Source organism: Daldinia childiae, assembly GCF_008694065.1.
Source record: "Daldinia childiae strain JS-1345 chromosome Unknown Scaffold2, whole genome shotgun sequence".
NCBI lineage: Eukaryota > Fungi > Ascomycota > Sordariomycetes > Xylariales > Hypoxylaceae > Daldinia > Daldinia childiae.
In genome coordinates, this window is record NW_022984643.1 from 2,258,916 (window position 1) to 2,284,008 (window position 25,093).

At 44.2% G+C, this 25,093-nt stretch overlaps 8 protein-coding genes across 8 annotated transcripts; 4 read left to right on the forward strand and 4 right to left on the reverse strand.

The window, feature by feature from the left end:
• Positions 1 to 5,160: 5,160 nt before the first annotated feature.
• Positions 5,161 to 6,736, forward strand: GL218_01525 (uncharacterized protein; the record flags this gene model as incomplete). Its single annotated transcript, XM_033577997.1, has 4 exons — positions 5,161 to 5,311; positions 5,374 to 5,559; positions 5,614 to 6,052; positions 6,127 to 6,736. 4 exons carry the CDS (start codon positions 5,161 to 5,163, stop codon positions 6,734 to 6,736), a joined length of 1,386 nt encoding a protein of 461 aa, XP_033438418.1.
• A 1,611-nt stretch (positions 6,737 to 8,347) lies between these two features.
• On the forward strand, positions 8,348 to 9,167 carry GL218_01526 (uncharacterized protein; the record flags this gene model as incomplete). The annotated part of the gene is made up of 2 exons (XM_033577998.1): positions 8,348 to 8,468; positions 8,560 to 9,167. 2 exons carry the CDS (start codon positions 8,348 to 8,350, stop codon positions 9,165 to 9,167), a joined length of 729 nt encoding a protein of 242 aa, XP_033438419.1.
• Positions 9,168 to 10,660: 1,493 nt separating this feature from the next.
• Positions 10,661 to 12,193, forward strand: GL218_01527 (Beta-glucosidase 1B; the record flags this gene model as incomplete). Its single annotated transcript, XM_033577999.1, has 2 exons — positions 10,661 to 10,704; positions 10,807 to 12,193. The coding sequence occupies 2 exons, from the start codon at positions 10,661 to 10,663 to the stop codon at positions 12,191 to 12,193; spliced, it is 1,431 nt and encodes a 476-aa protein (XP_033438420.1).
• Positions 12,194 to 13,225: 1,032 nt separating this feature from the next.
• GL218_01528 (uncharacterized protein) lies at positions 13,226 to 13,597 on the reverse strand (the record flags this gene model as incomplete). The annotated part of the gene is made up of 2 exons (XM_033578000.1): positions 13,226 to 13,436; positions 13,530 to 13,597. 2 exons carry the CDS (start codon positions 13,595 to 13,597, stop codon positions 13,226 to 13,228), a joined length of 279 nt encoding a protein of 92 aa, XP_033438414.1.
• A 708-nt stretch (positions 13,598 to 14,305) lies between these two features.
• On the reverse strand, positions 14,306 to 15,174 carry GL218_01529 (uncharacterized protein; the record flags this gene model as incomplete). The annotated part of the gene is made up of 4 exons (XM_033578001.1): positions 14,306 to 14,613; positions 14,673 to 14,789; positions 14,843 to 14,956; positions 15,018 to 15,174. The coding sequence occupies 4 exons, from the start codon at positions 15,172 to 15,174 to the stop codon at positions 14,306 to 14,308; spliced, it is 696 nt and encodes a 231-aa protein (XP_033438415.1).
• A 1,322-nt stretch (positions 15,175 to 16,496) lies between these two features.
• On the forward strand, positions 16,497 to 18,653 carry GL218_01530 (putative RNA-binding protein sce3; the record flags this gene model as incomplete). Its single annotated transcript, XM_033578002.1, has 6 exons — positions 16,497 to 16,500; positions 16,568 to 16,627; positions 16,764 to 16,805; positions 16,880 to 16,951; positions 17,010 to 17,300; positions 17,353 to 18,653. The coding sequence occupies 6 exons, from the start codon at positions 16,497 to 16,499 to the stop codon at positions 18,651 to 18,653; spliced, it is 1,770 nt and encodes a 589-aa protein (XP_033439374.1).
• Positions 18,654 to 19,777: 1,124 nt separating this feature from the next.
• On the reverse strand, positions 19,778 to 22,603 carry GL218_01531 (putative vacuolar protein sorting-associated protein 16 like protein; the record flags this gene model as incomplete). Its single annotated transcript, XM_033578003.1, has 5 exons — positions 19,778 to 20,029; positions 20,103 to 20,184; positions 20,252 to 21,491; positions 21,545 to 22,309; positions 22,459 to 22,603. The coding sequence occupies 5 exons, from the start codon at positions 22,601 to 22,603 to the stop codon at positions 19,778 to 19,780; spliced, it is 2,484 nt and encodes an 827-aa protein (XP_033439373.1).
• A 936-nt stretch (positions 22,604 to 23,539) lies between these two features.
• On the reverse strand, positions 23,540 to 24,411 carry GL218_01532 (rRNA-processing protein fcf2; the record flags this gene model as incomplete). The annotated part of the gene is made up of 2 exons (XM_033578004.1): positions 23,540 to 23,923; positions 24,148 to 24,411. The coding sequence occupies 2 exons, from the start codon at positions 24,409 to 24,411 to the stop codon at positions 23,540 to 23,542; spliced, it is 648 nt and encodes a 215-aa protein (XP_033439372.1).
• Positions 24,412 to 25,093: the final 682 nt, after the last annotated feature.

The window sequence follows — 25,093 nt, forward strand, 5'->3', positions numbered from 1 at the left end:
GCAGCACTATGGGGGCTAAATGGGGACTGTCATCTGCAGAACATCGGAGCTGTCGGCTACCTATGGTACCTACACTATTCGTGTGGCATTGTAGTACGAAATCCTTCCATTAATAGCGTACTGGCTCTCTTATTTTTATAATAATAGAGGGTCGAGCCCTGTAGCTTCTTTCCGTTTCGATCAGAAAACCCCAGCCGAATAGTTCTATCTTATTCATGTACATGGTAATCATCAAAATGTTCGACATCGCCGACGTGCTAGCTACTTTCCCCTCGGGGAAAAGGGGCGTGGATTTGGATAGTCCTTCTGCTAACCCCCCACCCGATATCCAGCCTAACCTTAATAATCCGAGGAATAAGAACGTCATGTCCATGGTTGTTATCACCATATGCATGGTCATGTCGATATTGTTGACTCTGTCGCGAGCATATGCTAGGCTAATTTGTATTAAAAAGGTTTATCTTGAAGACTGTATGTATATAAGTTCGAGGCATATTTATGGAGGTGATTTCTCTAATTATTAGCAGTTCTTGTCGCTTCCTCCTTGGTAAATTGATAGATCTCAACCATATCCCTCTCCTTTACCTGCTAATCCCTGCCCGAGTAGGCTATATACATAGCATATAACTGTTGCATATATCGTATCATTGATGTACTTGGCATGTTCGTTCATCAATGGGAGACACCTATACGATCTTTAACAAAATTCCTCTGGGTACATGCCATCGCCTCTCGTACTTAGTATAACGCTAATTCATAAACAGTTTGGTTACCTCACCGAAATTTTCTACGTAATTGTAGTTGCTTGCCTCAAGATAGCTGTTCTCCTGGATTGGATTCGTATATTCGTTCCTACCGGCACTCGAAACTTGTTTTTCTGGACTTGCCATATACTACTGTGGCTCAACCTACTCTTTTATTTCACTTGCCTTATTGCTTTCAATCTCGCATGTTTCCCTCGTCAGAAAATATGGGACAAGACTATAGAGGGGGGTTGGTGTCTTGACCCTTGGACCATGATACTTTCTACCGGTATCCTTAACTTGATATCCGACTTCATCATCCTTCTTGCTCCTCAATGGGTTATTTGGAATTTGAAAATGTTACTGGGGAGAAAACTGGCAGTTTCTCTTGTATTTGCGACGGGCATATTGTAAGTTTAGAATATCTTCCTAGAGATGTGTTATACCCTAACTGTGTTAATATAAGTTGTGTCGTATTCGCTAGCTTTCGAATTGCTAGCTCTGTGACGTACCTTAACTCTTTCGATGTGGTCTATGATGGATCAGCAACGCTTCTATGGGCCGAGGGCGAAATGACCCTCATGTTCTTTGTTGTCTGCCTCCCTTCGATCCCTAAAGCAACTAGTGGCGTAAAATCAATGGATATATGTTGGATTTTCAGACTATGGGCTTCATCTTCAACAAATACTAAAGGAACAGGGAAAAGCAATTTGAGGCCTCGTTCGAGCAGCACTTCACGAAATACAATATCCTATAGGAAAGCAGACGAGTATAGCCTTGATCCATTGAATAGCTCCCAGAAGGCACCAATCCCCCATCGCGCCCCTTCAACTGAAAATGTGGATTGGTCCACCGGTATCGTACGTACCACTGGATTACCCACAATAGAAGAGCAGGTCTTATATCCCTTAGAACAACATCAGACTTGGGTGTGAGACCGGGTAGGTTGTATTAAAAAAAAAAAAAACAACCAAGCTTTCCAGCTTGTCTAAGGTGTACGACAACAAGGACTTGATTACCATATCTTTCCTCCCCATTGTTCTTGAACATACCAAGATATTGGGCGTTAAGTGTAGGTAAAAATATCTAGGTATACGACTTTTTTCGGATGTAAAAGGGGGTTGTTGGATGTTGAATAGCATCGCCGACGTAATAATCTAAGGGTATTACACCGGCTGAGGTATTGATGTTTCGAACTATTCCTTTTAAAAAAATATATAATTACCTAATTACTACGTACTTTAAAAGGCTGTGTAAAAAAAGATGCGTTGTTGGTTTAGAACCGGGGGTTAATAGGGGCTATGATCATTATATAAACCTTCGATTTTTATATCTCTCTACTCCACATGCACAATAGTGAACTACTACGATGCGTTTAGAATCTACTAAAAGATAATTACGAACCCCACAGAGGATGTTAGTCCTTACAAGAATGATGGATTATCTAAGTCTTACTCAAGCAACACCTCTCTGAGCAGTTATGTATTTCCAATCTTTGCAGTTGCACCTTTCGCTTCTATCTATAATATATCTCACCGAGTTCCTCTCCTAACCGAATGGCATCCTTCGGGAACCAACGCGCCCAAGTTCGGTTCGGCTACGCTTCCGGTGTTGAACTCTACACCGGCTCGTAACCGAGCCACCGCAAAACTTTCAGGGATGAATGGGGATATCGAATCCCTGGAGTTTATAGTATTAACAACCACTTTATTGACGATGTACATGGTTGAAACTATATAACAAATATTCTCGGAACGGGCCTTTCCGCTCGGAATAGCCGCAAGCAAGCATGTCGTCGTCATATCAATAGCACGAGAACCAGAATGCTCCGATATCCATTATAGGGAATAGATATACAGAAATGGCTTGATATATATGCGCTTTATGTAGCCAATACGTATATAAGTCGATGTATCGGTCCGCGATCTATTCTGACGTTCCTTGTAACGTCCCTTGTGAGTCACGCGACGCTAGCGGGTGAAATAATTAAGCATGGATACGGCCTTCGAAGATTTCATAGCTTGCTCAAGCCCGTACTTCGCCAGATATTTCTATATTGCTCCCGTGATCCCAGCAGAACGAGATATTGGTATGTTTCCATCACCTAACCGATAGTAGATGCTCTGAGCTAGATGGCTCGTTCAAATCTGCGATTGGCATCCAACCGGTTCCGGTTACCGGGAGCTCATTTTGGAATAATACTTGTAGGTAGTATATATCTCTTGGCAAATAGTACAAAACCTCCGCTTCTAAAGCTAGAAAGGGACTACGCTTAATATCCTATTTAATAAGCGCGCGTATATTACCTTCTTGCTTTTGGGCATTCGGCAGTTTGCTGTATGTCCGTTTCATCAGCACCACCTCGATAGGCTAGCATATTGAACCTAGGATTGCTTATGATTAGCTATTGTTATATATATCAGGCACGGGCGCTACTCAAAACGCGTGGGGGTTGAGGTATTGGGTTAAAGGAGAGTCCTGACGCTAAAATCTGTATTTCCCCCTTAGCGGTTTACTTGACATTATGGTTACTTGCAATATGATTTTTTTTAATAGTCGACGTGTAGCGAATGTATGGTTTATACAGTTACAGCAGTACATGATAGTTCATAAAACCAGACAGTACATTGTACGACATATAGTTACCTACCTACCTAACCTATATATTCTAAATGCCCCGAAATTATCATATAGTTTTATTGGCGAGTATGTTATATGAAGAGCAAAGGGTTTCCGCATTTATATATTTACCTAGCTACCTCACAGCCTTGTAATAAAAGCATACCTGTAGTGTTCTTAGGCGGGGTTCTTGTATCAACGCCAAGGTTGATCAAAATGTGACTCTGTCTTAGTACTCAGTATTTAGGAGGCTCGGGACGATGGAGCGGATCTGATTCGAGAAAAAAATTCCAGTCTATCCATCTAACAGGCAACCAATACTCAAGTCTCATAGTCGTTTGATAAGCAGCTTACCGAATTATGGGAACTGCCTACCTAGGTACCTACGTATGTGTCCTAAGTACTCGATGCAAAATAAAGTAAACAATAGATGTTCGTTCATTTATTCCACCCACCCTTTCCGATAAGCGAATCACTATTTCTGGTAAATGACAAAGTAGAGGATTTTATGGTACGTTTCGTCCCCTGGAAGGTCGCAGCGACGATGACGAAGAGCTGTTGTTTGAATGCTGGAATACAACGTTGGATGTTCCGCGCCGGACCCGAGTTCCTAAGAGAACCGGCGCGGTTAACAAACCTACAAGCTATACCCAAGCGTATGGGACCGCATGGCAGAATTGGAGACATCTCCCATGGGTCGGTGAATACGGTGAGTGTAATGCAACGGCATCCACATTTACTTCAGATAGACTGCCAAATTAGCAAGTCATGATCCGGTGAGGTTGAAGTTGTCCAGTTAGAATTAATCCAAGCGTTAATATCGCGTAACATATAAGATGTTGACACAGTCTGCGTGGGTTGTGGCGTAGAATATAGGAGAAACCTAGGATAATTCGTATGAATGGTGTCCAAAAGAGGAAAAGAGACCGTTGAAGTATTGGCTCCGAAGCAAAGCCGGAAGGAGAAAATGATACCTTCGGAAATGGGCGCGGAACGGGGAAGAGCTTACTCTAAATCGGGAGTCAACCGGCGGAGAAATTTTCATAGACGGACCTTTAAAAACTCTAGATCAGTTAACTAATAATTACCTCGAACAAACAGCTCAGTTTGAACGGGTTCTGTTCCGGATCAAGGTCTCGGAAGTCCAGACCTTGCCGATCTTCACTGATGAAACCCGCGTATCAGGGACCATTCTCCGAATTATTCCTTGTAGAGGGTTTGAGACATGTATGTATAGGGTAACTAGTAGATGGATGGAAGCAGCGAAAGAAAATGACGACGGGACGACGAAAGCGACGGGCCGGTAGAAGATGGAAAAATATTCTAGAAGCAAAAGTATCTCGAGATGAAATAAAATTTCCCTCATCCCTTAGATCATTGCTATATATTGATCTCATATGACGTAAGGTTATCTTTCTATTTTAATGTTCAAGTTTTTCGACGCAGTACATACCTAGTAGTAAGATCGCCATCGTCATGTCTCACGAAAAGTAAATGGGAACGCCATGTGGTTTTGCGGGTGGATCCTTTCTCGATGTCGGAATCGGGGATAGGGGTTAGCCTAATGGGATTAACTCTGGCGTCCTTCCGATGATAGGAGCTGTTGCGTGCTCTAAGTCGTATCCATCGTAACCTTGTCAATACCTACCTCTTTTGGTCATCATAAAATGTCAAATTTTTATTTTGTTAGACTCGATCATCATCTAAGTATTCGCGATCACCACTCAAGCCAGGTACTAACCCGGTTGCTACTTAAGATCAGTGGTTATGATACTCAAGTGAGAGCGGGCCGGAAATAATGGGCGAGCTTTCTAGAGCTCATGAGAGCGCCGTTACGAAAGAACGCCCAAGGTTTATTCAGGCGGTCAAGCGAGTTTCGGGGTTCATCTGGAGTAATTGGCTAGTGTTGGGATTTGGTCTTGCTTGTGTTTTAGGATATTTCTTTCCTGGTATGTTAGTAGAGACTTGGATATTTCTCAGTATTGTGTTCTATTGCTGATCTATCCTTCAGATGTTGCGGCCCGTGGTGGTATCATCCGGTCAGAATACTCTATCCTATATGGGGGCATCGCCTTGATATTTTTTATCAATGGGATGCAACTTAGTCCAGCAAAACTCAAGGAACATGTAATGAACTGGCGTCTGCACATTGTGGTACAAGGAATAAACCTTGTTATCATACCTGTTATTCAACTTGGTACGGAATTCTACTTGCGTTCCCATGTTATGTCGGTTTGCTGATCTGTGCTAGTCATAATTCATATCATAATAGTTGCCGGAGGAGTGAGCTCGGGGACGATTGATGCTAGCATTCTCGTTGGAATGGTCGTGGTTAGCTGCATCCCGACCACCATCGCATCTAACGTGGTAATGACGAGGAATGCGGGTGGTGATGAAGCCGCTGCTATTATCGAAGTAGTGATTGGCAATGTTGTCGGATCCTTTCTCTCACCCTGGCTAATATATGGATTTCTTCCTAGCGGAGGCGAGTTTGACTCGCTCAAACCGGCGAAGGTAGATACCTTAGGACCAATGTATGCAAACGTCATGAAGCAATTGGGGCTCAGCGTTCTTCTTCCGCTCGTTGTTGGTCAGTGTCTAAGATGGACATTTCCGAAGCAGGTGTCTTGGACGTTGAGTACATTTTACCTAGCAAAATTATGCTCCGTGTTGCTTATGCTAGTAGCTTGGTAAGTAGACCAACCTCTTTAGAGGAACAAAGAAGACTATATAGGATTCGACGTAAACTGACTTATGCTGTTAGGTCGACTTTTTCAGGGGCATTCCAGACAGGGGCACTCACTACTTTACCCAAATCGTCTATAATATTCAATGTTTTTATAAACATAGCAGAATATATCTTATTTACTGCTATTTGCTATTGGGTAGCATCGCCACCGGAGGTCCTTACTAAGGTAATCAATGGTTATGTTGTTGACTCACGACTGGGCTCTCATCTACCTGGGGTAATTCGGAGGGTTGTGACGGTTAAAAAGATGCCCAAAGAACTTGTTGTTGCTGTCTGCTTCTGCGGAGCTGCAAAGACCACGAGCGTAGGGATCCCGTTAGCTGCTGCCATGTGGTCTCAGCTCGACAATTTTACCATCTCGTCTATTCAAGTGCCGGTACTCTTATATACGGTGGAACAGGTATTTATAGCACAATTCTTCACCATATTCTTCAAGTGGTGGCTACATCGATCCGATAAGGGGCTCCTAGATGCTGAGTCAGCTACGACCCAGGAGGAAAATCAAGCTGTTGATGAGCTGGACGACAATCTCCGAGATGCGGGGAATGGAAATCATGGCGTTCTAGCCGAGTCAACCAATGCGAGCGTGCTACACGAGACGAGAAAGCCGGTTCATGAAAGATAACTGTGGATATTTGTTGAAACTAGAACTACCTAGTAGTATTTATTCTGATTTCGATGAGCGTCCTATAATTTGTGTTTAATGATAGGAGTACGGCAAGGTTAATATAGAAGTCTTTATCTTTCTTTAAATATCATTTTCCGTATATTATAGGGCTGGGGGGGTTTATTGACATAGTGTTAGCATTGGTGTTGAGGGGTAGATATAATGTTGGAGGTGCGTTGCTTAAGAATTAGTTTCTTAGTTGATTGGTTAGTGTATTTAATATGGTTACCTTTAGGGGTGATTATATTTTAAATATGAGGATGATTAAGTTTGAAATAGCTACCTTACGTACACGATTATATTTTGTTGTAATTGTATTACTTTCGAAATATTGATATATTAAAATAAAGTGGCTTTTTAAATATTGTTATTAATGATAGTTACGGTTACCTAATCGATATATATTATATAAAAGGTTATGTTAAATTAAAATATAATGTTAACTTAAGTAATATATTAAAATAATATAAAAAAATAAAAAGTTTTATAATTTAACAAAGTTTTTAATATATTATATATTTATATTACATATAATATAAATATAAATATATGTAAAAATTAATTAAAAAAATTACGTTAAAATATTATTATAAAATTACAGGTTATATATTTTACTATTATATTACGAAATTATTACAATTAAAGTTTATTTTATTATAATATATATATATACTTTAAGTTTTTATTTAATTTATATATATTTAAGTATATATTTAAAGTTAATATTATGTAAAATATTTAATATTATGTAAAATATTTAATATTATGTAAAATATTTAATATTATGTTAAATATTTAATATTATGTTAAATTTTTAACATTATTATAAATATAATGGTTATTTAAATATTGTTAATAAGTTTAATAATTATAATAAAATAAATAATATTTTTAATATAATAATATTTTAATATATTGTTTATTAGTATTAATTTGTAAGTATTTGTAATAAAATTAGTATAATAAGTTTTGTAAATATTATATCGACCTGTTAATATGGTTTTGATACGATGTTAAAGGTTTGTAATTATGTAATTATATCGATATTGTTGCTAATATAATGTCAATAGATCCCCCCAGTCCCATAATGTAATTACCTAGGTACCTTAGGTAAAATACCTGTTAGGTACCTAGTTACTAGGTATATTACATAAAGTTTTAAGAGTTTACAGTCTATCTGGCTAATTGCAATAACGAATTATCAGATGGAACGGGCAAAGTACATACATGTACCAAGCAGTTGCCAGTTGAATTACCTCACTACCTCCGTGGGGCTAACGTTATCAGCCCACTTTATGACGCGCCTTTCTTTAATTGAATGTTTCGAAACATTCTGGAATCATCATCACCTATGATTTCTTTCACACGAGATTATCGAATTGGAACGGTTTCGGTCATTCCAGACGATTCCAACTTCTACATAATATACATATTAGGATTTATACTAGTTAATTCATAGCAATACCATCTCTGTCTCCCCTTTGCGATTTTATTCATTTGCCAACTAAAGCTTCATTGATCTTCACTTAATATCGTCCCTCAAATTTAAATCATTGGGAAAGATACATGATGAGTTCCGATAGAGCTTTACGAGGAAGTTGCCATTGCGGCAGGAATCAGTATACGATCCTAATACCCGGGGGTTCATCTGGAGGAGCTCAGATCCTCTTTGATTCAACCATAGGCCATAGTAAGTATAAATTTGATGAACCCTACATATTGTTCTCTCATCTACCTGTTAGTTGCAATATACACGCGGAGCTAACGTAGCATATGGATAGGAGTCTCATCAGCGACGCCTCTCTCGGCTTTCCTTAGAGTTCCGCTTTCGTGGTACCATAGCCAAATATTTCCATTCTTCCCCGACGAGTCTCGGGCTAATATTAAACGTGCCTATTCCCACCCCGCTGAACAAAATGCTATGCGGCAATTCTGCGGGTTCTGCGGGACTCCCTTATCGTATTGGTCCGAAGAACCTAGGAGTGAGGCCGACTATATTCAATTGACGCTGGGTAGCCTCTTAACCGAGGATCTTCGTGACCTGGAAGATCTAGGCCTGATTCCCGACGAATCCGAATTGGACCCTATGAATATTGTACCTACTCGTGCATCCAACCAAGATTCGCAATTGATCGGACGAGACGTAGCTGGTATTCCATGGTTTGAAAGCATGATTTTAGGTAGTCGTCTAGGCAACATACATACTACAAAAGGTGTTAGGGAAAGTCGAGACGGCAAGGTTCGAGTCGAGTACGAAATCACAGAATGGGCGGGAGATGATGCGGCAGGGGACGAAACAGGACAGACGGTATTATTCTATGATTCGCCTACGACGGGTAAGAGAAAACGCGGAGAAGCTGATGATGGAGAGGGCGGGAATACTGCTTAGGGCATCACTTTGATCGCTCGGTCGCCGTACATGCGGCCGATCGAATCTACCCGTTACCGGACGATACAACTATAAAGCATTAGCGAGAAAAAAAAGGATCGATTCGAAATAGGATAAGTACTGCTTCCGTCGGAAACAAGCTCACTTCCTCCTGAGTTCTCCAGTTAGCGGCAGGCAGTGCCTTTTATTCCTGCAACACGGCGACTAGATACGTGAATCATATGTTGAAGCCTTCATTATATGCAAGGATACACATTAGTGATCTGTCAATGAGATCCGAGGTTCCGTCTAAGAGAATAACTTGTATCGAATAGGGAATTGACTCGGTCAGGAAAATTGGGTAAGCCCGAAACAGGTGATTTTCAAACTATCGAGTAATTATGGCCGAGATCTTTCTGCAACGACCGAGATGATAGTCGGTGAATGGACATAGGAAAAATATTCCGCAAAACAACGTATAAGAAAAATCATCATGTATGTACGACAACATTGATCTCCGGGACTCGGCATAAACTAACCGGTTCCCAAGCTATCGAATTTGACGTTAAGGCCGTTTCTAGGGTACAATTCTTAAGCAAGTGCTTATTATTGATTTTTCTTTTTTTTTTTTTCGCAAGTCGGATAGCTCGCCGATCGTGGACTATCCTCCGCTTCTCGAAGTTGGACCCTTCCACGCGAAGGGATGTTGCGCCGCATTCCAACGGAGCAGGCAGGGCGGGTAGCCAAGATCGATCTTTTGAATCGTTAGCGCCGCCACTCATCAATTCGTGACTATCCCGAATCCAAGGAACACCGCTGTTCAAAATGGGGACTATTGTATCTACCCACTCGGGTTTACCGCCGAAGTTTCTACGAGCCCCTTGCTGCATAAAGGGCCAAGACTCGAGACTTAGATAGACATGTGCCTTTTGGTGTCCGGAGACACGGGCCGTCGCTGGGATCTAATATGATTCCGGCACATGACGAGTTCGTTTGTGGGGGGACATCCCAAATCAAAAACTGGACCCTGTCTCTTTGCCTGTGTGCTTACAAGCTCCAATTACCCCGCGGCGGAGATGGTTGCTATGGCCTATGTGGGTATGAATGGCTAGAATGGGTATGAATGGTTTGGAGATACAGCCATCATCGTACAAGCCTGTTGTTCTCGGTCGTCACGGTCCGATACGGGAGAAAGGGGAAAGTGCCGGTCATACACTATACATCGAAAAGCAGACGAGCTCGCCTCTGAAAGCCTAAAACCTCACAAGGGTATAAAGAAGATGTTGGCCTCCATTCCAACGTCGAGCAGTCGTTCTGCTCGGCCTGATTCGACTCAACAGTCATCAAACGTCTTCTGCTCTCTCTATATACCCTTCGTGAGATCGTCTGAAGTCTTGGCTGGGCATCAGAGTATATATCCATTTTCCCGGACGAAATCGAAACGCTAGTGGGCAATCTCGAATAGCCTAGATATTCTATTTATTGCCTTTGAAAATTCAGAGCGCTTGTTCAATATGTCGTTGCCCTCAGATTTCCTCTGGGGCTTCGCTACAGCTGCGTGAGTACTATCTACCGAGCTCCTTGTCTCTATTAGATATATTAGCCCTACCCACACACTAAAATAATTTCGTCACTGACTTCAGCTTTTCTCCCCACATAGCTACCAGGTCGAAGGCGCAACCCAACAAGATGGTCGTGGTGCAACTATCTGGGATACTTTCTGTGCTATTCCGGGGAAGATTGCAGATGGAACTGACGGGTCTGTCGCCTGTGATTCATACAACAGAACTTCTGAAGATATCGCCCTCCTGAAGAGGCTGGGTGCTACTGCCTATCGCTTCTCTCTATCGTGGGCAAGAATTATCCCCCTCGGTGGTCGTAATGATCCCATTAACCAGGCTGGTATTGACCACTACGTCAAGTTCGTCGATGACCTACTTGAAGCTGGTATTGTTCCTTTCATAACATTACTACACTGGGACGTCCCAGATGCGCTTGACAAACGATATGGTGGACTTCTGAATAGGAAAGAATTCCCACTCGACTTTGAGCACTACGCCCGCATCGTTTTCAAGTCGATTCCTAAATGCAAGAACTGGATCACATTCAACGAACCTTGGTGTAGTTCTATCTTAGGATACAGTACAGGGTTCTTCGCCCCCGGTCACACATCTAACCGAGCTAAGTCCGCTGTCGGTGATTCCAGCCGAGAGCCTTGGATCGTCGGCCACAACTTGCTCCTTGCTCACGGTAGAGCCGTAAAGGTATACCGCGAAGAATTCAAGCCTAAGGACAAGGGACAGATTGGTATCACTCTGAACGGTGATTATACATACCCGTGGGACCCCGAGGACCCGAGAGATGTCGAAGCTGCCAACCGAAAGATTGAGTTTGCCATCTCGTGGTTTGCTGACCCCATCTATTTGGGCAAGTACCCCGATTCTATGCGAAAGCAACTCGGTGACCGACTGCCGGAGTTCACACCTGAAGAGCTAGCTCTAGTTAAGGGCTCTAACGATTTCTACGGCATGAACCACTACACTGCCGACTATGTCAAACACGGCGACGGCAACCCGGCACCGGAGGATTTCCTAGGTGACCTATCAACTCACCCATACAGCAAGAACGGCGAGTGCATCGGTCCCGAGACGCAATCATTCTGGCTACGCCCCAACGCGGAAGGGTTCCGAGGTCTACTTAACTGGCTCAGTAAACGGTACAACTACCCGCCGATCTACGTAACGGAGAACGGAACAAGTATCAAGGGGGAGAACGACCTAAAGGAGCCCGAGATCCTCAACGACACGTTCCGATACGAGTACTTCCGCGACTACATCAACGCGATGGCCAAGGCATCCAGCGAAGACGGCGTCAACGTAAAGGGATACATGGCGTGGTCGTTGATGGACAACTTTGAGTGGGCCGAGGGTTACGAGACCCGGTTCGGCGTCACCTACGTCAACTACGCCGACGGCCAGCAACGGAAGGAGAAGTATAGCGCTAAGAAGATGAAGGAGATCTTCGACGCGGTTATCAAGAAGGACTAAGAGCTAAGGGGTATGGGTCAAGGGGGATACCTACCTAGCAGAGAAAGCTGCGGGGGTTGGGGTCCGGATATTCTCATTTCGGTCTTTCATGTGTGTATGTGTGTATGCGTCTATTAATGGACTTTGATACCTCTGGTAATTTGGAGTATATTCAGGGTTATTACGGTTGTTTTAGCTCTCTTAATTATTCATCGAATATCATGACACGTGTCTCGATATTTTTTTTAAGGTGACTATAGTTCCCTACCTATAACTGGCTTTGTCGGATTGCGTATCAAAGACGTGATAGCTGGCAAATAGAATCGTTACCGCGAGTAGCCGAGGTATATATATATATATGCCTGTACGCTGGAAAGATAACAGATATAAAATGGCCGTGACCGATGTCGAAGTTACCTACTGTTACCCTCGGTAATATATATCAACGATACCTATAGTTGGCTCTATATCTACAGGGAAGGGTTTACGTGAAGGGATTATTTATATTAGGTCTACATCTTATCAACCTTGTTTATATCAGTAAATTATTATCCCAATGATAAGTGATAGAACGTGCTATGATGTTGTATCGACATCTTAGGTCGGTCTCGGGGCAAGTCTTTCAACAGAATTCGTCTTCTCAACCCCTCCTTAAGTAGATCTGGGCTCAATGTATACTATGCACTCGATAGGAATTTCATATCTTCGTTATATACACGTGTTACAATATCTTAGCTTCCTCCTACTCTTCATTTCCCTCTAGGGCCTAGTTTCGGGTAGAATGTCAAATTGTATTCCTTAGGTTGCTCGGATTTTCTTGTGTATAGACCTTGCTTCAAGCTCAAAGTCAGACTGAAAGTCCTTAGTACTATTATCTAGGCGTAAACACCACGTTGCTTCCCAAGAGCAATAATAAACATACCGTGCCTCTGATATGCCTTGGTACTTATACCTTCTTTCCCATATCGAAATAATCAAACCAACAAACCAACTCCAGTGTCATATATGCTCTCCTGCCACATAGCTAAGCCAGTTAATAAATTAATATTTCTCCTAGGGTTGCCTCTTTGCAGCAAGATCGTGCAAGTCGCCCGTTTCGCCGACTTGCACTCTGCCGCCGGTAGTCTCGTCGGCTTTCTTCGGGCCGGTCCTTACAGCGCCGTCAACCTTGTCCTTAAGCGCCTCGTCGTGGGATTCTATGTTGGCCTCGAGATTTGACTGAGTAGTGTTGCCGTGTGTCGCGGAGGTCTCGTCGATGATGTTTCTGGTTTGCAGGGGAGGTTAGCGGCATATCATATGGATTGCTGGACCTTCGTGGCTATTTCATATGTGGGAATAGATGGGAGAGACAACTTACTGTGCCTGACTATGTTGGTTCGAGTCAAGGGGTAGTCCAGACGAGTGGCCTCCTTGCGAATCAGACATCTTGGCTACCTTTTAATAAAAACGAAGCTATGTCGGGTCTGTAAGGTAGGGAGTATTGCAATTGGTTTAGTATGAATGAATAACCTAGATGGGTTGGATATGAATAGCTAGCTTGAGGCGAGCGCATCTAATTTGTATTATCATATGTGGGGGATGGTTTTGTCTACACAACTACACAAGCAATGACGTATGCTGAGGTCATATCCATGCATTTAACATTTTGTACCTACATAGCCTTACATCTTTCGATATAATTGGCATACCGAACTCCTATTACGTTGAATGTGTCACAGTACGATCAAGACTAACAATGATAGTGATGAAGATCTTTGATACCGCCGTCTGGTAGGTTAAATAAGTATCCTACCCTTGAAGAGTTGCACGTGTTGCTACACGGCAGCTAATGCTCATTGTAATGTTAAAGGCTTGGCAAGGCTCACCTTTTAAGTAAGCGAAGTATTGTCGGCAAAGTCGGCGATAATTCAAGCTGTAGTATTACATCAGAGCATATATAGGTATTGTGATAATGTCTCATATTGCATATTGTCTTACTTCTGGTGCCAATTCCTCCCGTCAGAACCTAATATAAACCGAGTTTGGTCACTTCTAGTTATTCAATAACATCATCTAGGCTTTTCTGTTGCTACATGTAGTAGAGAAATCCTGATAGTTAATTGTAATAAACAACATAGCGTATTGGCTGATAGTTTAGGAGTTGTCATTTTTTTTATTCCCCTCGCTTGGTTTAGTTGATGCTCCGCTTGACGCTCGAAGAGCAGCAATATTATCATCAATGATAGAGATTTCGGCGTTTATCCGGAGAACTTTTTCTTCGAGCTTTTCTTCATACTCTTTGTCTGATAATCGTTTTAATGGACTCCATTTTGAATCAAGCCAGCCCGACTTGGCCTTGGAATCATCCTTGGACTGGCTCTTGAAAAGCTGAGCTAGGTATGCACCAGCAGTTCCAGCGGTGCCAAAAACTAGAATACCTGGTAGAATATTCTTAGGGCCCCCTACATAGTAATTAGCATAGGTTTAGAATATAGTATGTATAGACATCGGAAAGACTTACGAAACATGCCACCGACCATCCCAGCCACACCACCAGCTACGCCGCTCGACTTCACTAGGTCTAATGTGGTGAGATTTTCTTTACCACCCCAGGCATGCCAAAGGAGATCCCTTGAAGCTGTATATTGATTAATGACTAGAAATATAAGATTAAAGAATGGTAACCCTCACCCGTGTAAGTAGACCCGAGAGCAAACCATTGGAGACCGGCAACTACTGCGAATAATGCTGGTGGTGCTGATCGAACAATGCCAGAACCAGCCCCAATCACCAAACCAACGCCACCTGAATGAACTCAAGTTAGTAGGTCTATACCATTAGTCCGCTAGCTAAGGTATGACTTTACCGGCCATAACTCCAGTTTGCAATGACTTGCTTGCAATTTCCATAAGCTCGTTTGCTGATGGCATCTCCCTATCATATGGACTAATAGCCTCAGGGTTAGGGTTAGGTTTTGAGGATGAGGGCCCCTGAGGCGTGGGTTGCTGCGATGAGGAAACCATATTTGAAGATATATCGAAGTTGCGCCAGTCCCTTTATTAAGACCAAGGTAGATTTATAAGACTACCTAAAGCTAAGGTAATGTCAGTTGGTTGAGTCTAAAGACGTGATGGCACGGATATTTTCTTTAGCGTTTAAATATTGCTGTCAAGAGCCGAATTATTCGTATCTGGAGCATAAATTTAAAGCACAAATATTTAAAATTCTATAACTCCCTATACAATCAACCAACCAATCAATTCATCAATCAATCAATCAATTAATTAATCAATTAAATGTTCAATCAATGGTCATGTTTGATTGGAAGTTTTCTAAGTTGAGAATTATCGTAGGTATTGTAAGCCAGTTCAAAATATGAATTCTACCTAATCCATCACAGCCATCGGCGGTAATAAATCCCTGCGTTCCAATCCGTCAAACCTCGTTAGGTCTCCTATCAATAGGATAGGTACTTAGAGACCAAGTACCTGAGCGATGGCCCAATAAAAGCTGGCCAATGAATGACAAGAGAAAGCTGCGGCACTCGCGAGCATGTCCAGTCCGCATCTTGATAATTATTCAATTTAGCACATTTAGCACATGTAGTTGGGAGCGGAATCGGTGAGCCCCTCGAACCCTCTAGGCCTTGATCAGTACTAAGGTATTTATATGTATGCATATGTGCCATATAATACCTACTTAGAGAGATGCCTTATATATATATAAATACCTACATATGTACTTGTTTACATTAATAAATTATGTACCTAAGGTTCTTAGGTAAGTGTGCACCTAGAGGCAGCCTACATCCCACTAAAAACAAGGTAGTGCATACTATAGATTTATGTACCCAGGATTACCTAAAATTTCCCCCCTCCTAAGGTACAATAATACATCACACATAAAAACGCACAATAAATGTGTGAAGTTTAACTTTATTAAAAGCTGAACCCCGCCATCAAAGTTGAAAAATTGCTGGTACTTGGTCAACTTGTACTGAGGTAGGCTTTAATTCTCCCCATCTCTCATACGTTGGCGAAAAAAAATTAAGCTAACCCTCCCGGCCTTTTTTTTCACAGCATCCATTTTTTTTCTTTCTGGTCAAGGAAACTTTTCGGTTCTCCTTGCCCATCCCGCAAACTTTCAGTTACCACTTACATCGTCCCAATCGTATTGTCGGTCTGGCATCTGTGAAAATCATTATTGCCTTACCGTTTAACCCATATTCTCTCATCACTTCAACGACTAAACCGAAGAACTAAGCCTTTAGTTTCTTCGGCGATTCATCTCCCCTCTGCGCGCGACGACCTCGACAAGCGTTGCGCGTGGCTAAAACACCGCAATCATGGGTATGTTGTCGCCCATTAATCTCACCCTGCCGCAAGAGATCACATGCTAACAATTGATGTGTTACAGCGCCTAAGAAGAAGGAACAGCAGCAGAAGATGAGCCTTGGGGCCTTTCTGCAGGAAGAGAGTCAGTTCGCCCTCCTCTTCCCGTCTCCTTTTCGTCCCATCTTCCCCCCGTCCACAGTCCACAGTCCACAGTACCATCATTCCATAATTAAAACGGAGAGACGAAGAGAACGAGTCACTTTGCTAACATAAAATAGAATATGGCGGATCATGGGCTGATGAAGTTGAAGACTCATTCGGTACGTCATAATTCCTATCGGGGATTTGATTTTATTATAAATAGACTTAACTTTGCTAACCTCTTATCCCCTAGGTTCTCAGCCTTTGCCTTCCACCGAACGACGAACTGGCTATTCCAGCTACGGAGGCTCGGGCAATGATCGAGGTAAGTCGAGATGATCAACTGCTATTGCTTGATCAATAATTAACTTGTACTCCCCAAGGCTATTCTCGCGATTCCTACGCAACCCAGGGTCCGGCTCAGCTCCCAACTAAACCCCCTTACACCGCTCATCTGGGAAATTTATCTTACGAAGCCACGACCGAGTCTGTTACCGAATTCTTTGAGGACTGCGAGATCACCAGTGTTCGAATCATCGAAGATCGAATCGAACAACGCCCAAAAGGCTTTGCTTATGCAGAGTTTGCGAGCGTCGACGGTCTGAAGAAGGCCTTGACTCTTGATGGAACTAGCTTCCAAGGCCGTACTATCAAGATTAAAATTGCCGATCCTCGTAAGTCCAAGTGCCAATAGTATTAAGTGAATAATTATTAATAATTCTCTAGCCAAGGATCGAGACAATCGTGGTTTCGGCGGCGAGTCCGCTCGTGATCTTAGCAGCTGGGAGCGAAAAGGCCCTCTGGCGGACCTCCCATCTCGTAGTAACGATCGACGTCCTGCCGAATTCGGGGAGCGCCGAACACCTGCTTTCCGAGATGCACCTTCTGATGATGGCAAGGTTCGCGATTTCGGCAACTGGGAGCGCAAGGGCCCCCTGTCACCACTTCCTCAGCCTGAACGTCCCGAGGGATCGCGAGATAGCAGCCGTCCCCGAACTAATGATGCCAATAAAGGCGATACCTTCCGAAAGGATCGCAGGGCATCACCAGCTACCTGGGGTGAAGGTCGCCAGGAAGGTTCTCGGCCTCCCAGAGAATTCAGAGATAGACCCGAGCGCCCAGAGCGTCCGGAGCGCACTCCAACGGCAGCGGAGCGCGACAACCAGTGGCGCAGCAATATGAAGCCTGACTCTCTGGTGAAGTCTCCTGAACGCTCTCGTGATGGGTCTGAGGCTCCCTCATCGCCTGCTGGTGGATCGGTCGCTGGTTCGGCTGCCCCAGCTCCTGCAGGCCGTCCCCGACTTAACCTTCAGAAGCGAACCGTATCCGAATCTCCGGATGTGGTATCTCCTGGACTGCCATCTGCGACTGGCGAGTCCAAAGCGAGCCCCTTCGGTGCCGCTCGTCCTATTGATACAGCGGCAAAAGAGCGTGAGATCGCAGAGAAGCGAGAGCAACAGCTGAAGGAAAAGAAGGAGGCGGATGATAAGGCAAAGGAAGAGCGACGTATTGCCAAGGAGACTGCGGCAAAGGAAGCTGCAGAGAAAGCCGCTGCCGAAGCGGAGAAAGCGGAAAAAGCGAAGGCTGAGCCGGTCGAGGAGAAGGTCGAGGTTGTAGCTGAGACGAAGGAGGAACCGAAGGGTGTAAGTGCTGAGGATGGTGAAGCTGCAGAGCAGAAGGCACCAGTCAAATCCAGAGACGGCGCCCAGAATGCAAAGTCCAGAGCAACCGAGAGCGGTAACTGGAGAACATCATCATCAGGAGAGCAGCGCCAAAGCCGTGGTGGGTATGTCAACGCCTCACGAGGCCGCGGCGATGCTCGAGGACGCGGTGGTGCACCACGAGGACCTCGAGGCAACTACGAGGGCAGAGGTGGTCGAGCGAATGGTCATTCTGAACCTCGCTCTCCCCAACAGCCTACTCAACCCTCGTCACCTAATCCAGAAGTCGAAGCCGCCCCGGCTGCGGATCCCGATGGTTGGACGACCGTACCAAAAGCAAAGGGCCGTAATGCCCGACGTGTTTAAGCGAAGCTAGCACTGTACAAAAATTCAGATCTTCCATGCTCAGGCTCGTGGGAGGGGGGGAGTTCATTGGCACACCATAATACTATGGACTTGCAATACGAAGAAAACTTGTGATCCTTTTTTCTTTCCCATTACCTACCCCCCTTTTTATTCTTTGTTGTGACGATTACACTACTACGTACGTACGCGTTATGAGGTTGATCTGCTTGCTGCGTCTGCCACCTGCCCCACCGTATATACCAATCCCCCTTCCTACAAGGAATATCGTTGGTAGGACTGAACAGCGCACTGTACAGCTGCTACATGTATGCCTTTGCCGGCGTATCTAGAGACAAGTTTTGAGTTGTTATTGCGTCGCGCACCTCCATCTTCGTCGGTTTTCCGTGTTTGTGGGTCATTGTTTACAGGGATTCGACCCTACTCAGGACGGTCTATGTCCGCATAGAAAAGGAAGGGATGGCATTAGGAATTCATTTCCATGTGGTTGTGGTTGTGGTATCTATCTGGTGTCTGCGATGTGCGTTTTATTCGTCGTGAAAGGTCGGGACCAGGGTAGGGAAAAGGGAACTCGTTGAGCAGAGCAGAATGGCGAGATGAGGAGGTGAAGCAAAAATGAAGCAGGTACCAAGAAATTGGGAGTCGTTGTGTGTTATGCTACGCCATGTTTAATGCCATGACGTGCCATGAGAAACCTGTTGTTCGTTTTTTTTTCCCCGGATGCTAAACAAAAGTCCAGTTAGGAGTTTGTGGGCCGGGTAGGGCACTTCCTTATTTCTCTCTTCTGTATTTGGTTGTTGTTTTTTTCTTTCTAATTTTCGCCCGTCTGTTGGACGAAAGGGGGTGGTCTTGCTTGTAAGACCAAGCCTTGTTTCCTTTTCGTCCCTGGTCTTCCGAGTAGGTAGCCAGATAGGAGAAGAAGATAATGTTCACATAGACGTCGGGATAATGAATGCGAAAATGATTTTCTAATAGACTGTGCTCGTGCATATAATATGACATCTCTCATGTTTGCTACATTATGAAAGTCTTATCTAGAATGTTTAATTATCAACAGTGTTTGTATTAATATAACTGCCACATTCTCTGTACGGCCGTTACTATCAGAGTCCATCTATCTACCTAGCTTACTTCTTAAACACCTGTGCCCCCAACTTCTCGATAGCCCTCCCATCTGCCGTGTCTCTACCGGCAGCATCCAACAAACGAGCCCATGCATCGGCATCTTTGACCTTGACGGCTTCCTCCGCGGCCTTAACGCGTAGGCCGCACTTCTCGTACATGGTGATGGCGGCCCCAGCTTCCAGATTCGTGCACTTAGGAATGAAGGAGGCTGCAAGGTTGGCGTTGCCCGCTTGCAGGATCTGGTTGAAGAACGGCTAGAGATGGTGGCCTGTTAGTATAGAATTACTTAGAGGGGGGACTAAAGAAACAAGGGGAAGACGAATTTACCTCCCAGCCAATCGGGCTTTTTCTGCTCTTAGCAATGTCCTCGATTTCGTTCCAGTCCCGTTTCGCGACGAGTGCTCGAAGTCTACAATGGGGGCCTTGTTAGATACTATTTTCATATAGAAACACATAAACATGTCTTAGCAACTCACCGGATCCACCAAGCCACCCTCTCCGGAACCTTGAACTCGCTTTGGATCTTCTTAGCCTTGTTATGGTAACCCAAGCGAATCAACTTGAATAGAGTCTCATTGACGCTTAACCCGGTAAACGTGTCGGTTAGGTCTCGATCCAAAGCCTCCTGCATGCGCAAAAGCTGAGCTGCTTCCTTCAAAGCTGCCAACTCGAAATAGTTTTCCTTCGAATCAGATAACAACTTCGCGGCAAGGGCGAGTTTATCGTTTGCTGTACGTGCATCAGGTTGTCGCAGGGCTTCATGGACGAACACGCCTGCGCCATCTACTCGGCGGTCGTCTTGATAATAAAGATCTTTAAGGAGCGCATTATCATTCTCTAAGGCTGCTGACGACTCAACGAGCGCAGTGGCAGTCGGTCGTGCGTTAATTACGCGGAAGAAGGATGCTAGTGGGAGCTTTTTCTTCAGCTGGAGCAGCACAAAGAGGATTAGGTCAGAGTCGCCGCTCTCGATCGCCTTATCAAGCGCGATTTCGTCTTCTTCCATGCTTAGGAGGAGCGGGACCTGTCGTCCTGCGCGAGGTTCATGATTCAGAAGCTCTGTAGCCAGTCGGCCGCGGCCCTCGTCGTAAGCAGCGCGGGCGATGGCCTCGAAGGAAATGCCCGGCTTTCCTGACAGCTTTTCTACCACCATTCGGCAGATGGTCTCTTCATCTTCTGTACCGATTCGGACTTTTGCGGAAGCCCAGTGGACGAATATGCGGTCCGTGGGTAAGCGTAGGTACCCGGCAATCCGAAGAGCAAGTAGATATTCATGGCGGTTTATGAGCCTCTGGATTAGTCCTTCGGGTGTAAGGCGTTGATATTGTTCGTAGGATAGGGGTAAGCCGACTTCGTAATATCGTACGGCATTAATCACTCGTAATGTCTCGCACATGTCAACGAAGTCGTCACTATTGTATATATCTAGTACTGACTTGCCGAACGAGGCAGCTTTCAATAGTTGTTTCTGCCAGTGGACATTGAATTCGTGTCCAGCAGCAGCAACGCACGTATCAACTGCTTCAACAAGATTTGGTCTTATAAGCTGAATGTTATCGTCAGCTTTTGGCGACTGATTCTCGAGCTGCTCTACAGCATCGAGTAAGACGGAAGCTGGCGACCCGCTACCAAGACGGAATACTTCATCTGTAACATCTGGTACTTTTTGGAGGAAATCGCAGACATCATTAGTAATTAATCGTACGCCATCGTGATCTATCGTAAATTAGCAACCCGTAGGAGAATGGGAGTTTTTTTTCGTGACTAACCCGGTATTACGTGGACGCGACCTTCATAAACGTAGCTCGCCACGGCATTGTTAGGTCCTACAACGTTCACCTCATCTTCCCATGCGATGACAACAGCGTCATTGCCACACCATTCTAAGTATTTAGGTCTAAGCTGAGACCCAGAATTATGTTCGCTTAACCGGCTCTGAAAGTCGGCCGTAATAACGTGAGCTTTCCCGTCCGTAGCATAGAGTGCCGCAAACTTCCCATTCGGAGACACGCCAATGTGTGAGAATGGGCCGATGTCAAGGAATCGATCTTCACAGTCGGTTTTATCCACAACATAGACAGTCTTGTTAATGCTTAAGAGCACCTCTACCGACCTAGACAGCGTGAAGCTCGGAGAGATGATAGCCCAGGCGTAAACTTCTCCTTCCGGTGGCGATGCGAGGGCTTTTGGCCGTGGTTCATCGTATGAGGACACAGAAATGAGTATATTATTAGTAAGTAAGGCAACCATACCATGATCGTAAAATCGACATGAATGCACACCGAAATCTTCGGCTTCACGACCGAGGGAGAATTGTGTAAAATCTCCTTGCAGGTTGTAGTAACATCTCACGGTCCCATCGTAGCTCACGACTAAAAGTTTCTCGTCTTCAGACCAACCAAGGCCTTTGATGGAACCCTTATCCCAGGAAATGCTTTTCAACAGCTTACCAGCACAACTATATATGTCAATACTGGGCTTTGACGACTTAGAAGGCTGATAAGATACGATTTTAGTATCATCTCGACATATTGCTATTCGAAGTTAGTGAGCTTCGATGCTTTATGAGAGCTATATGCGGTGTATAAGCTATCTCTCCTAGTACACCTGAACCTTGAACAGCGATGCAATTAAAGTAACCAACTCTCATAGATAAAACGTAATGATATAAAAAGCAGCTTACCTACAGCGCCGCCATATGGAGCACCAGCAACGATATAATTGTCCAAGTCAAGATCCTGGTCGAATATCGCGGTATACAGTTGGGTCTTGCGGTAAAACTTATCTCCCACTTTCTCCCACCCGGCCGTCGGATGCATCGCCTCCATGATTATTTCACTTCGTCATCTTAGCAACTAAGGCCAAATAGTTGAAATGCGTTTTGTATGAATTTAGAAGTGTAGAAAGTGGATGATGGGAGTTAAAGCTGGTACCTGGAGCTTCAATGGGAAATAACATCGGATAAAGTTCGGGTTACCAGGTATTTATATAGGTACCAAAGGTACCTAACCTACGTAATTCCTGCGCCCAGCATTCAACCTTCACATGCACACATGCACACATGCACGGTCCTCATCTTTTATAGCTACCTTAGGTACATAAGAGAATCAACTTGTCAACTCATGCTAAACCGAATCACAAGCTTTTTTTAGAGCCTATTCAGACATATTATTATGCTTACAACACGTAAACACAAAGATAGACAAGATTATGAAAGTAATCATGATTCTAAAGAAACTAGGTTTTAATCATCTGATAGGTATACAGACTAGTATGTATGGTATCCGAAATATTGTAAGTGTTTGATCAATTTTTATTTGCCTAACTTACTTACAGTACTAGCTAAGGCCTCGTAATCCTCATCCTCTCGGTGGAATTTTGAGGTTACTTTTATTTCAAATAACCTAACCTTCAGACCACCTAATATACCTAAGTACGTCAACCTAGCTTGAAGTAAGATGGTTCTACCACTAAGTCAGGACGTGTATCAAGCGACTAATTTCGCGAGAACGTCTTTATATCCTTACTAGTTTCTAAAATATTGTTAGGAACGGATTATATAGCACGACTATAAGATTGTAACTTACTGGTATGCCTCTTCTAGGCCGCATCAGCAGGCTGGAACAACATGATCCGGTCTGCTGATGATGAGTGCTTATTGCATTCTCATCACGCCAGAACATGTTCAAGGTACCTAGGATACGTAGCACTTCGTGCACACTATGTTATGCCCAGTAGGGATATTAATCCCTCGTCTCCAGTATTCACCCTCGGCTTTTGCGACCATATCGCTTTTCCATCATCTGCTTGTAGTGGCCCTTCTTACCACTCGTCTTTACATCTTGGATCTGGCCATACTTGTTCTTGAATCTCCGAGTGGAGTCTTCAGTCTCCAGGACTTCTTCGAGAAGAGTGCGCTTCCTCTCCTTCTTAGTTAATCTAGCGTTGAAGAAGTCGGTTGGCCCCTCAACTATAGTCCCGACTGAGGAAAACTGTGGCACTAAAGCTCTGGAGCTATCCTTACGGTAAAATCGCTTAGAGTCTAAAACATCGCGCATGCGTAGTAATTGTAGATCCTTTTTGAGTTGGGGAGTAAGATCAGTCCGGGGGAGATTAAACCATGAGGGTCCAGCATCTGCCTTGACAGCCTGAGAAACTAGTCAGCAAAGAGCCTTGACACAAGCTGAAGCGAAATAAGAAGCGAGATAAAGAGTCAGAGTAACTATGATATGGATCTATCATTCTGTCGCAGTAACGTTACCCATAACGGGACCAGCTACTGCTTCAATTAAATTGGGATATAAATTTCATCAAAAAAAGGTCGTGCCGATAGCAACGTATAAAAATCATAAAGAATCGATGTGGGACGTACCATTTCTTGCTTCGGCCTCCGAACCTCAGGTACTCTTACCGACAACCCTTCAGGCTTTACTTTGTCCTTGGAAGAGACTAGAGAGGCTGCCTTCGGTGCTGGGAAGTCTGGTTTGGAGGCCTTTACGACGTCCGACTTGTTGGGTGCGGCAACAGCTTTCTCATCTTGTCCTTGATGTTTCGCATTTAATCTTTCCTCGGCTTCTCTAAGAAGCTGCTCGATTTGATCATCTGAGAGACATTCCGCGGTTGCTGTTTCTGCCATGGTGGGCAACAGCACAATTTGTTGATAGTCCTCGAAGCTTGGAAGGATGAAAAAAAAAAAGTTGGAACTCCACTGAAAAGAATAAAATTTGTCTTGGTACAATGTGGCTAGGGTTAATGGCTGGTGAGCACGTGTGGCTAGTAGCTAAGATAGAGGTACCCATGTATTTTATTACCTCATCATTTAGGTACCTAGGTACCTAGGTATGTACTCCGGACTTTGCGGGGTTAGTTGATTGGCCGAAGGATTACAGGGCGGTACCTAGCATAGCCTATCGATAAGACAGCAGAGTTACCCGTCAGAGCCTTCCGGCAGCACACCATCTTCTAATCCTTGCAGCCACCCCCAACCTGCCCTGCCTGCTTAATACGTACAGTACCTCTTACTTCGATAGCTGATAGAGAGTGAAGTCGGCGGCCGCTGATGCCCAACCATAGTGCCAGCGCATTGATTCCTATCGAAGCAGCCCAGTTTTCGCAGCCAGCCCTACAACGTATAAGCGCATCGAAGATCTAAGCACTTCTAGAAAATCCATTCACGTCATTGCCCAATCCCGACCAACGCATACATAGAGCTAATTTATTAGTTTTGGGTTGTGAATCAGATCATTCTAATACATATCGTACCTACACATACACACATACATGAATGACACACGATTCATAAAAGTTCAACAGTTATC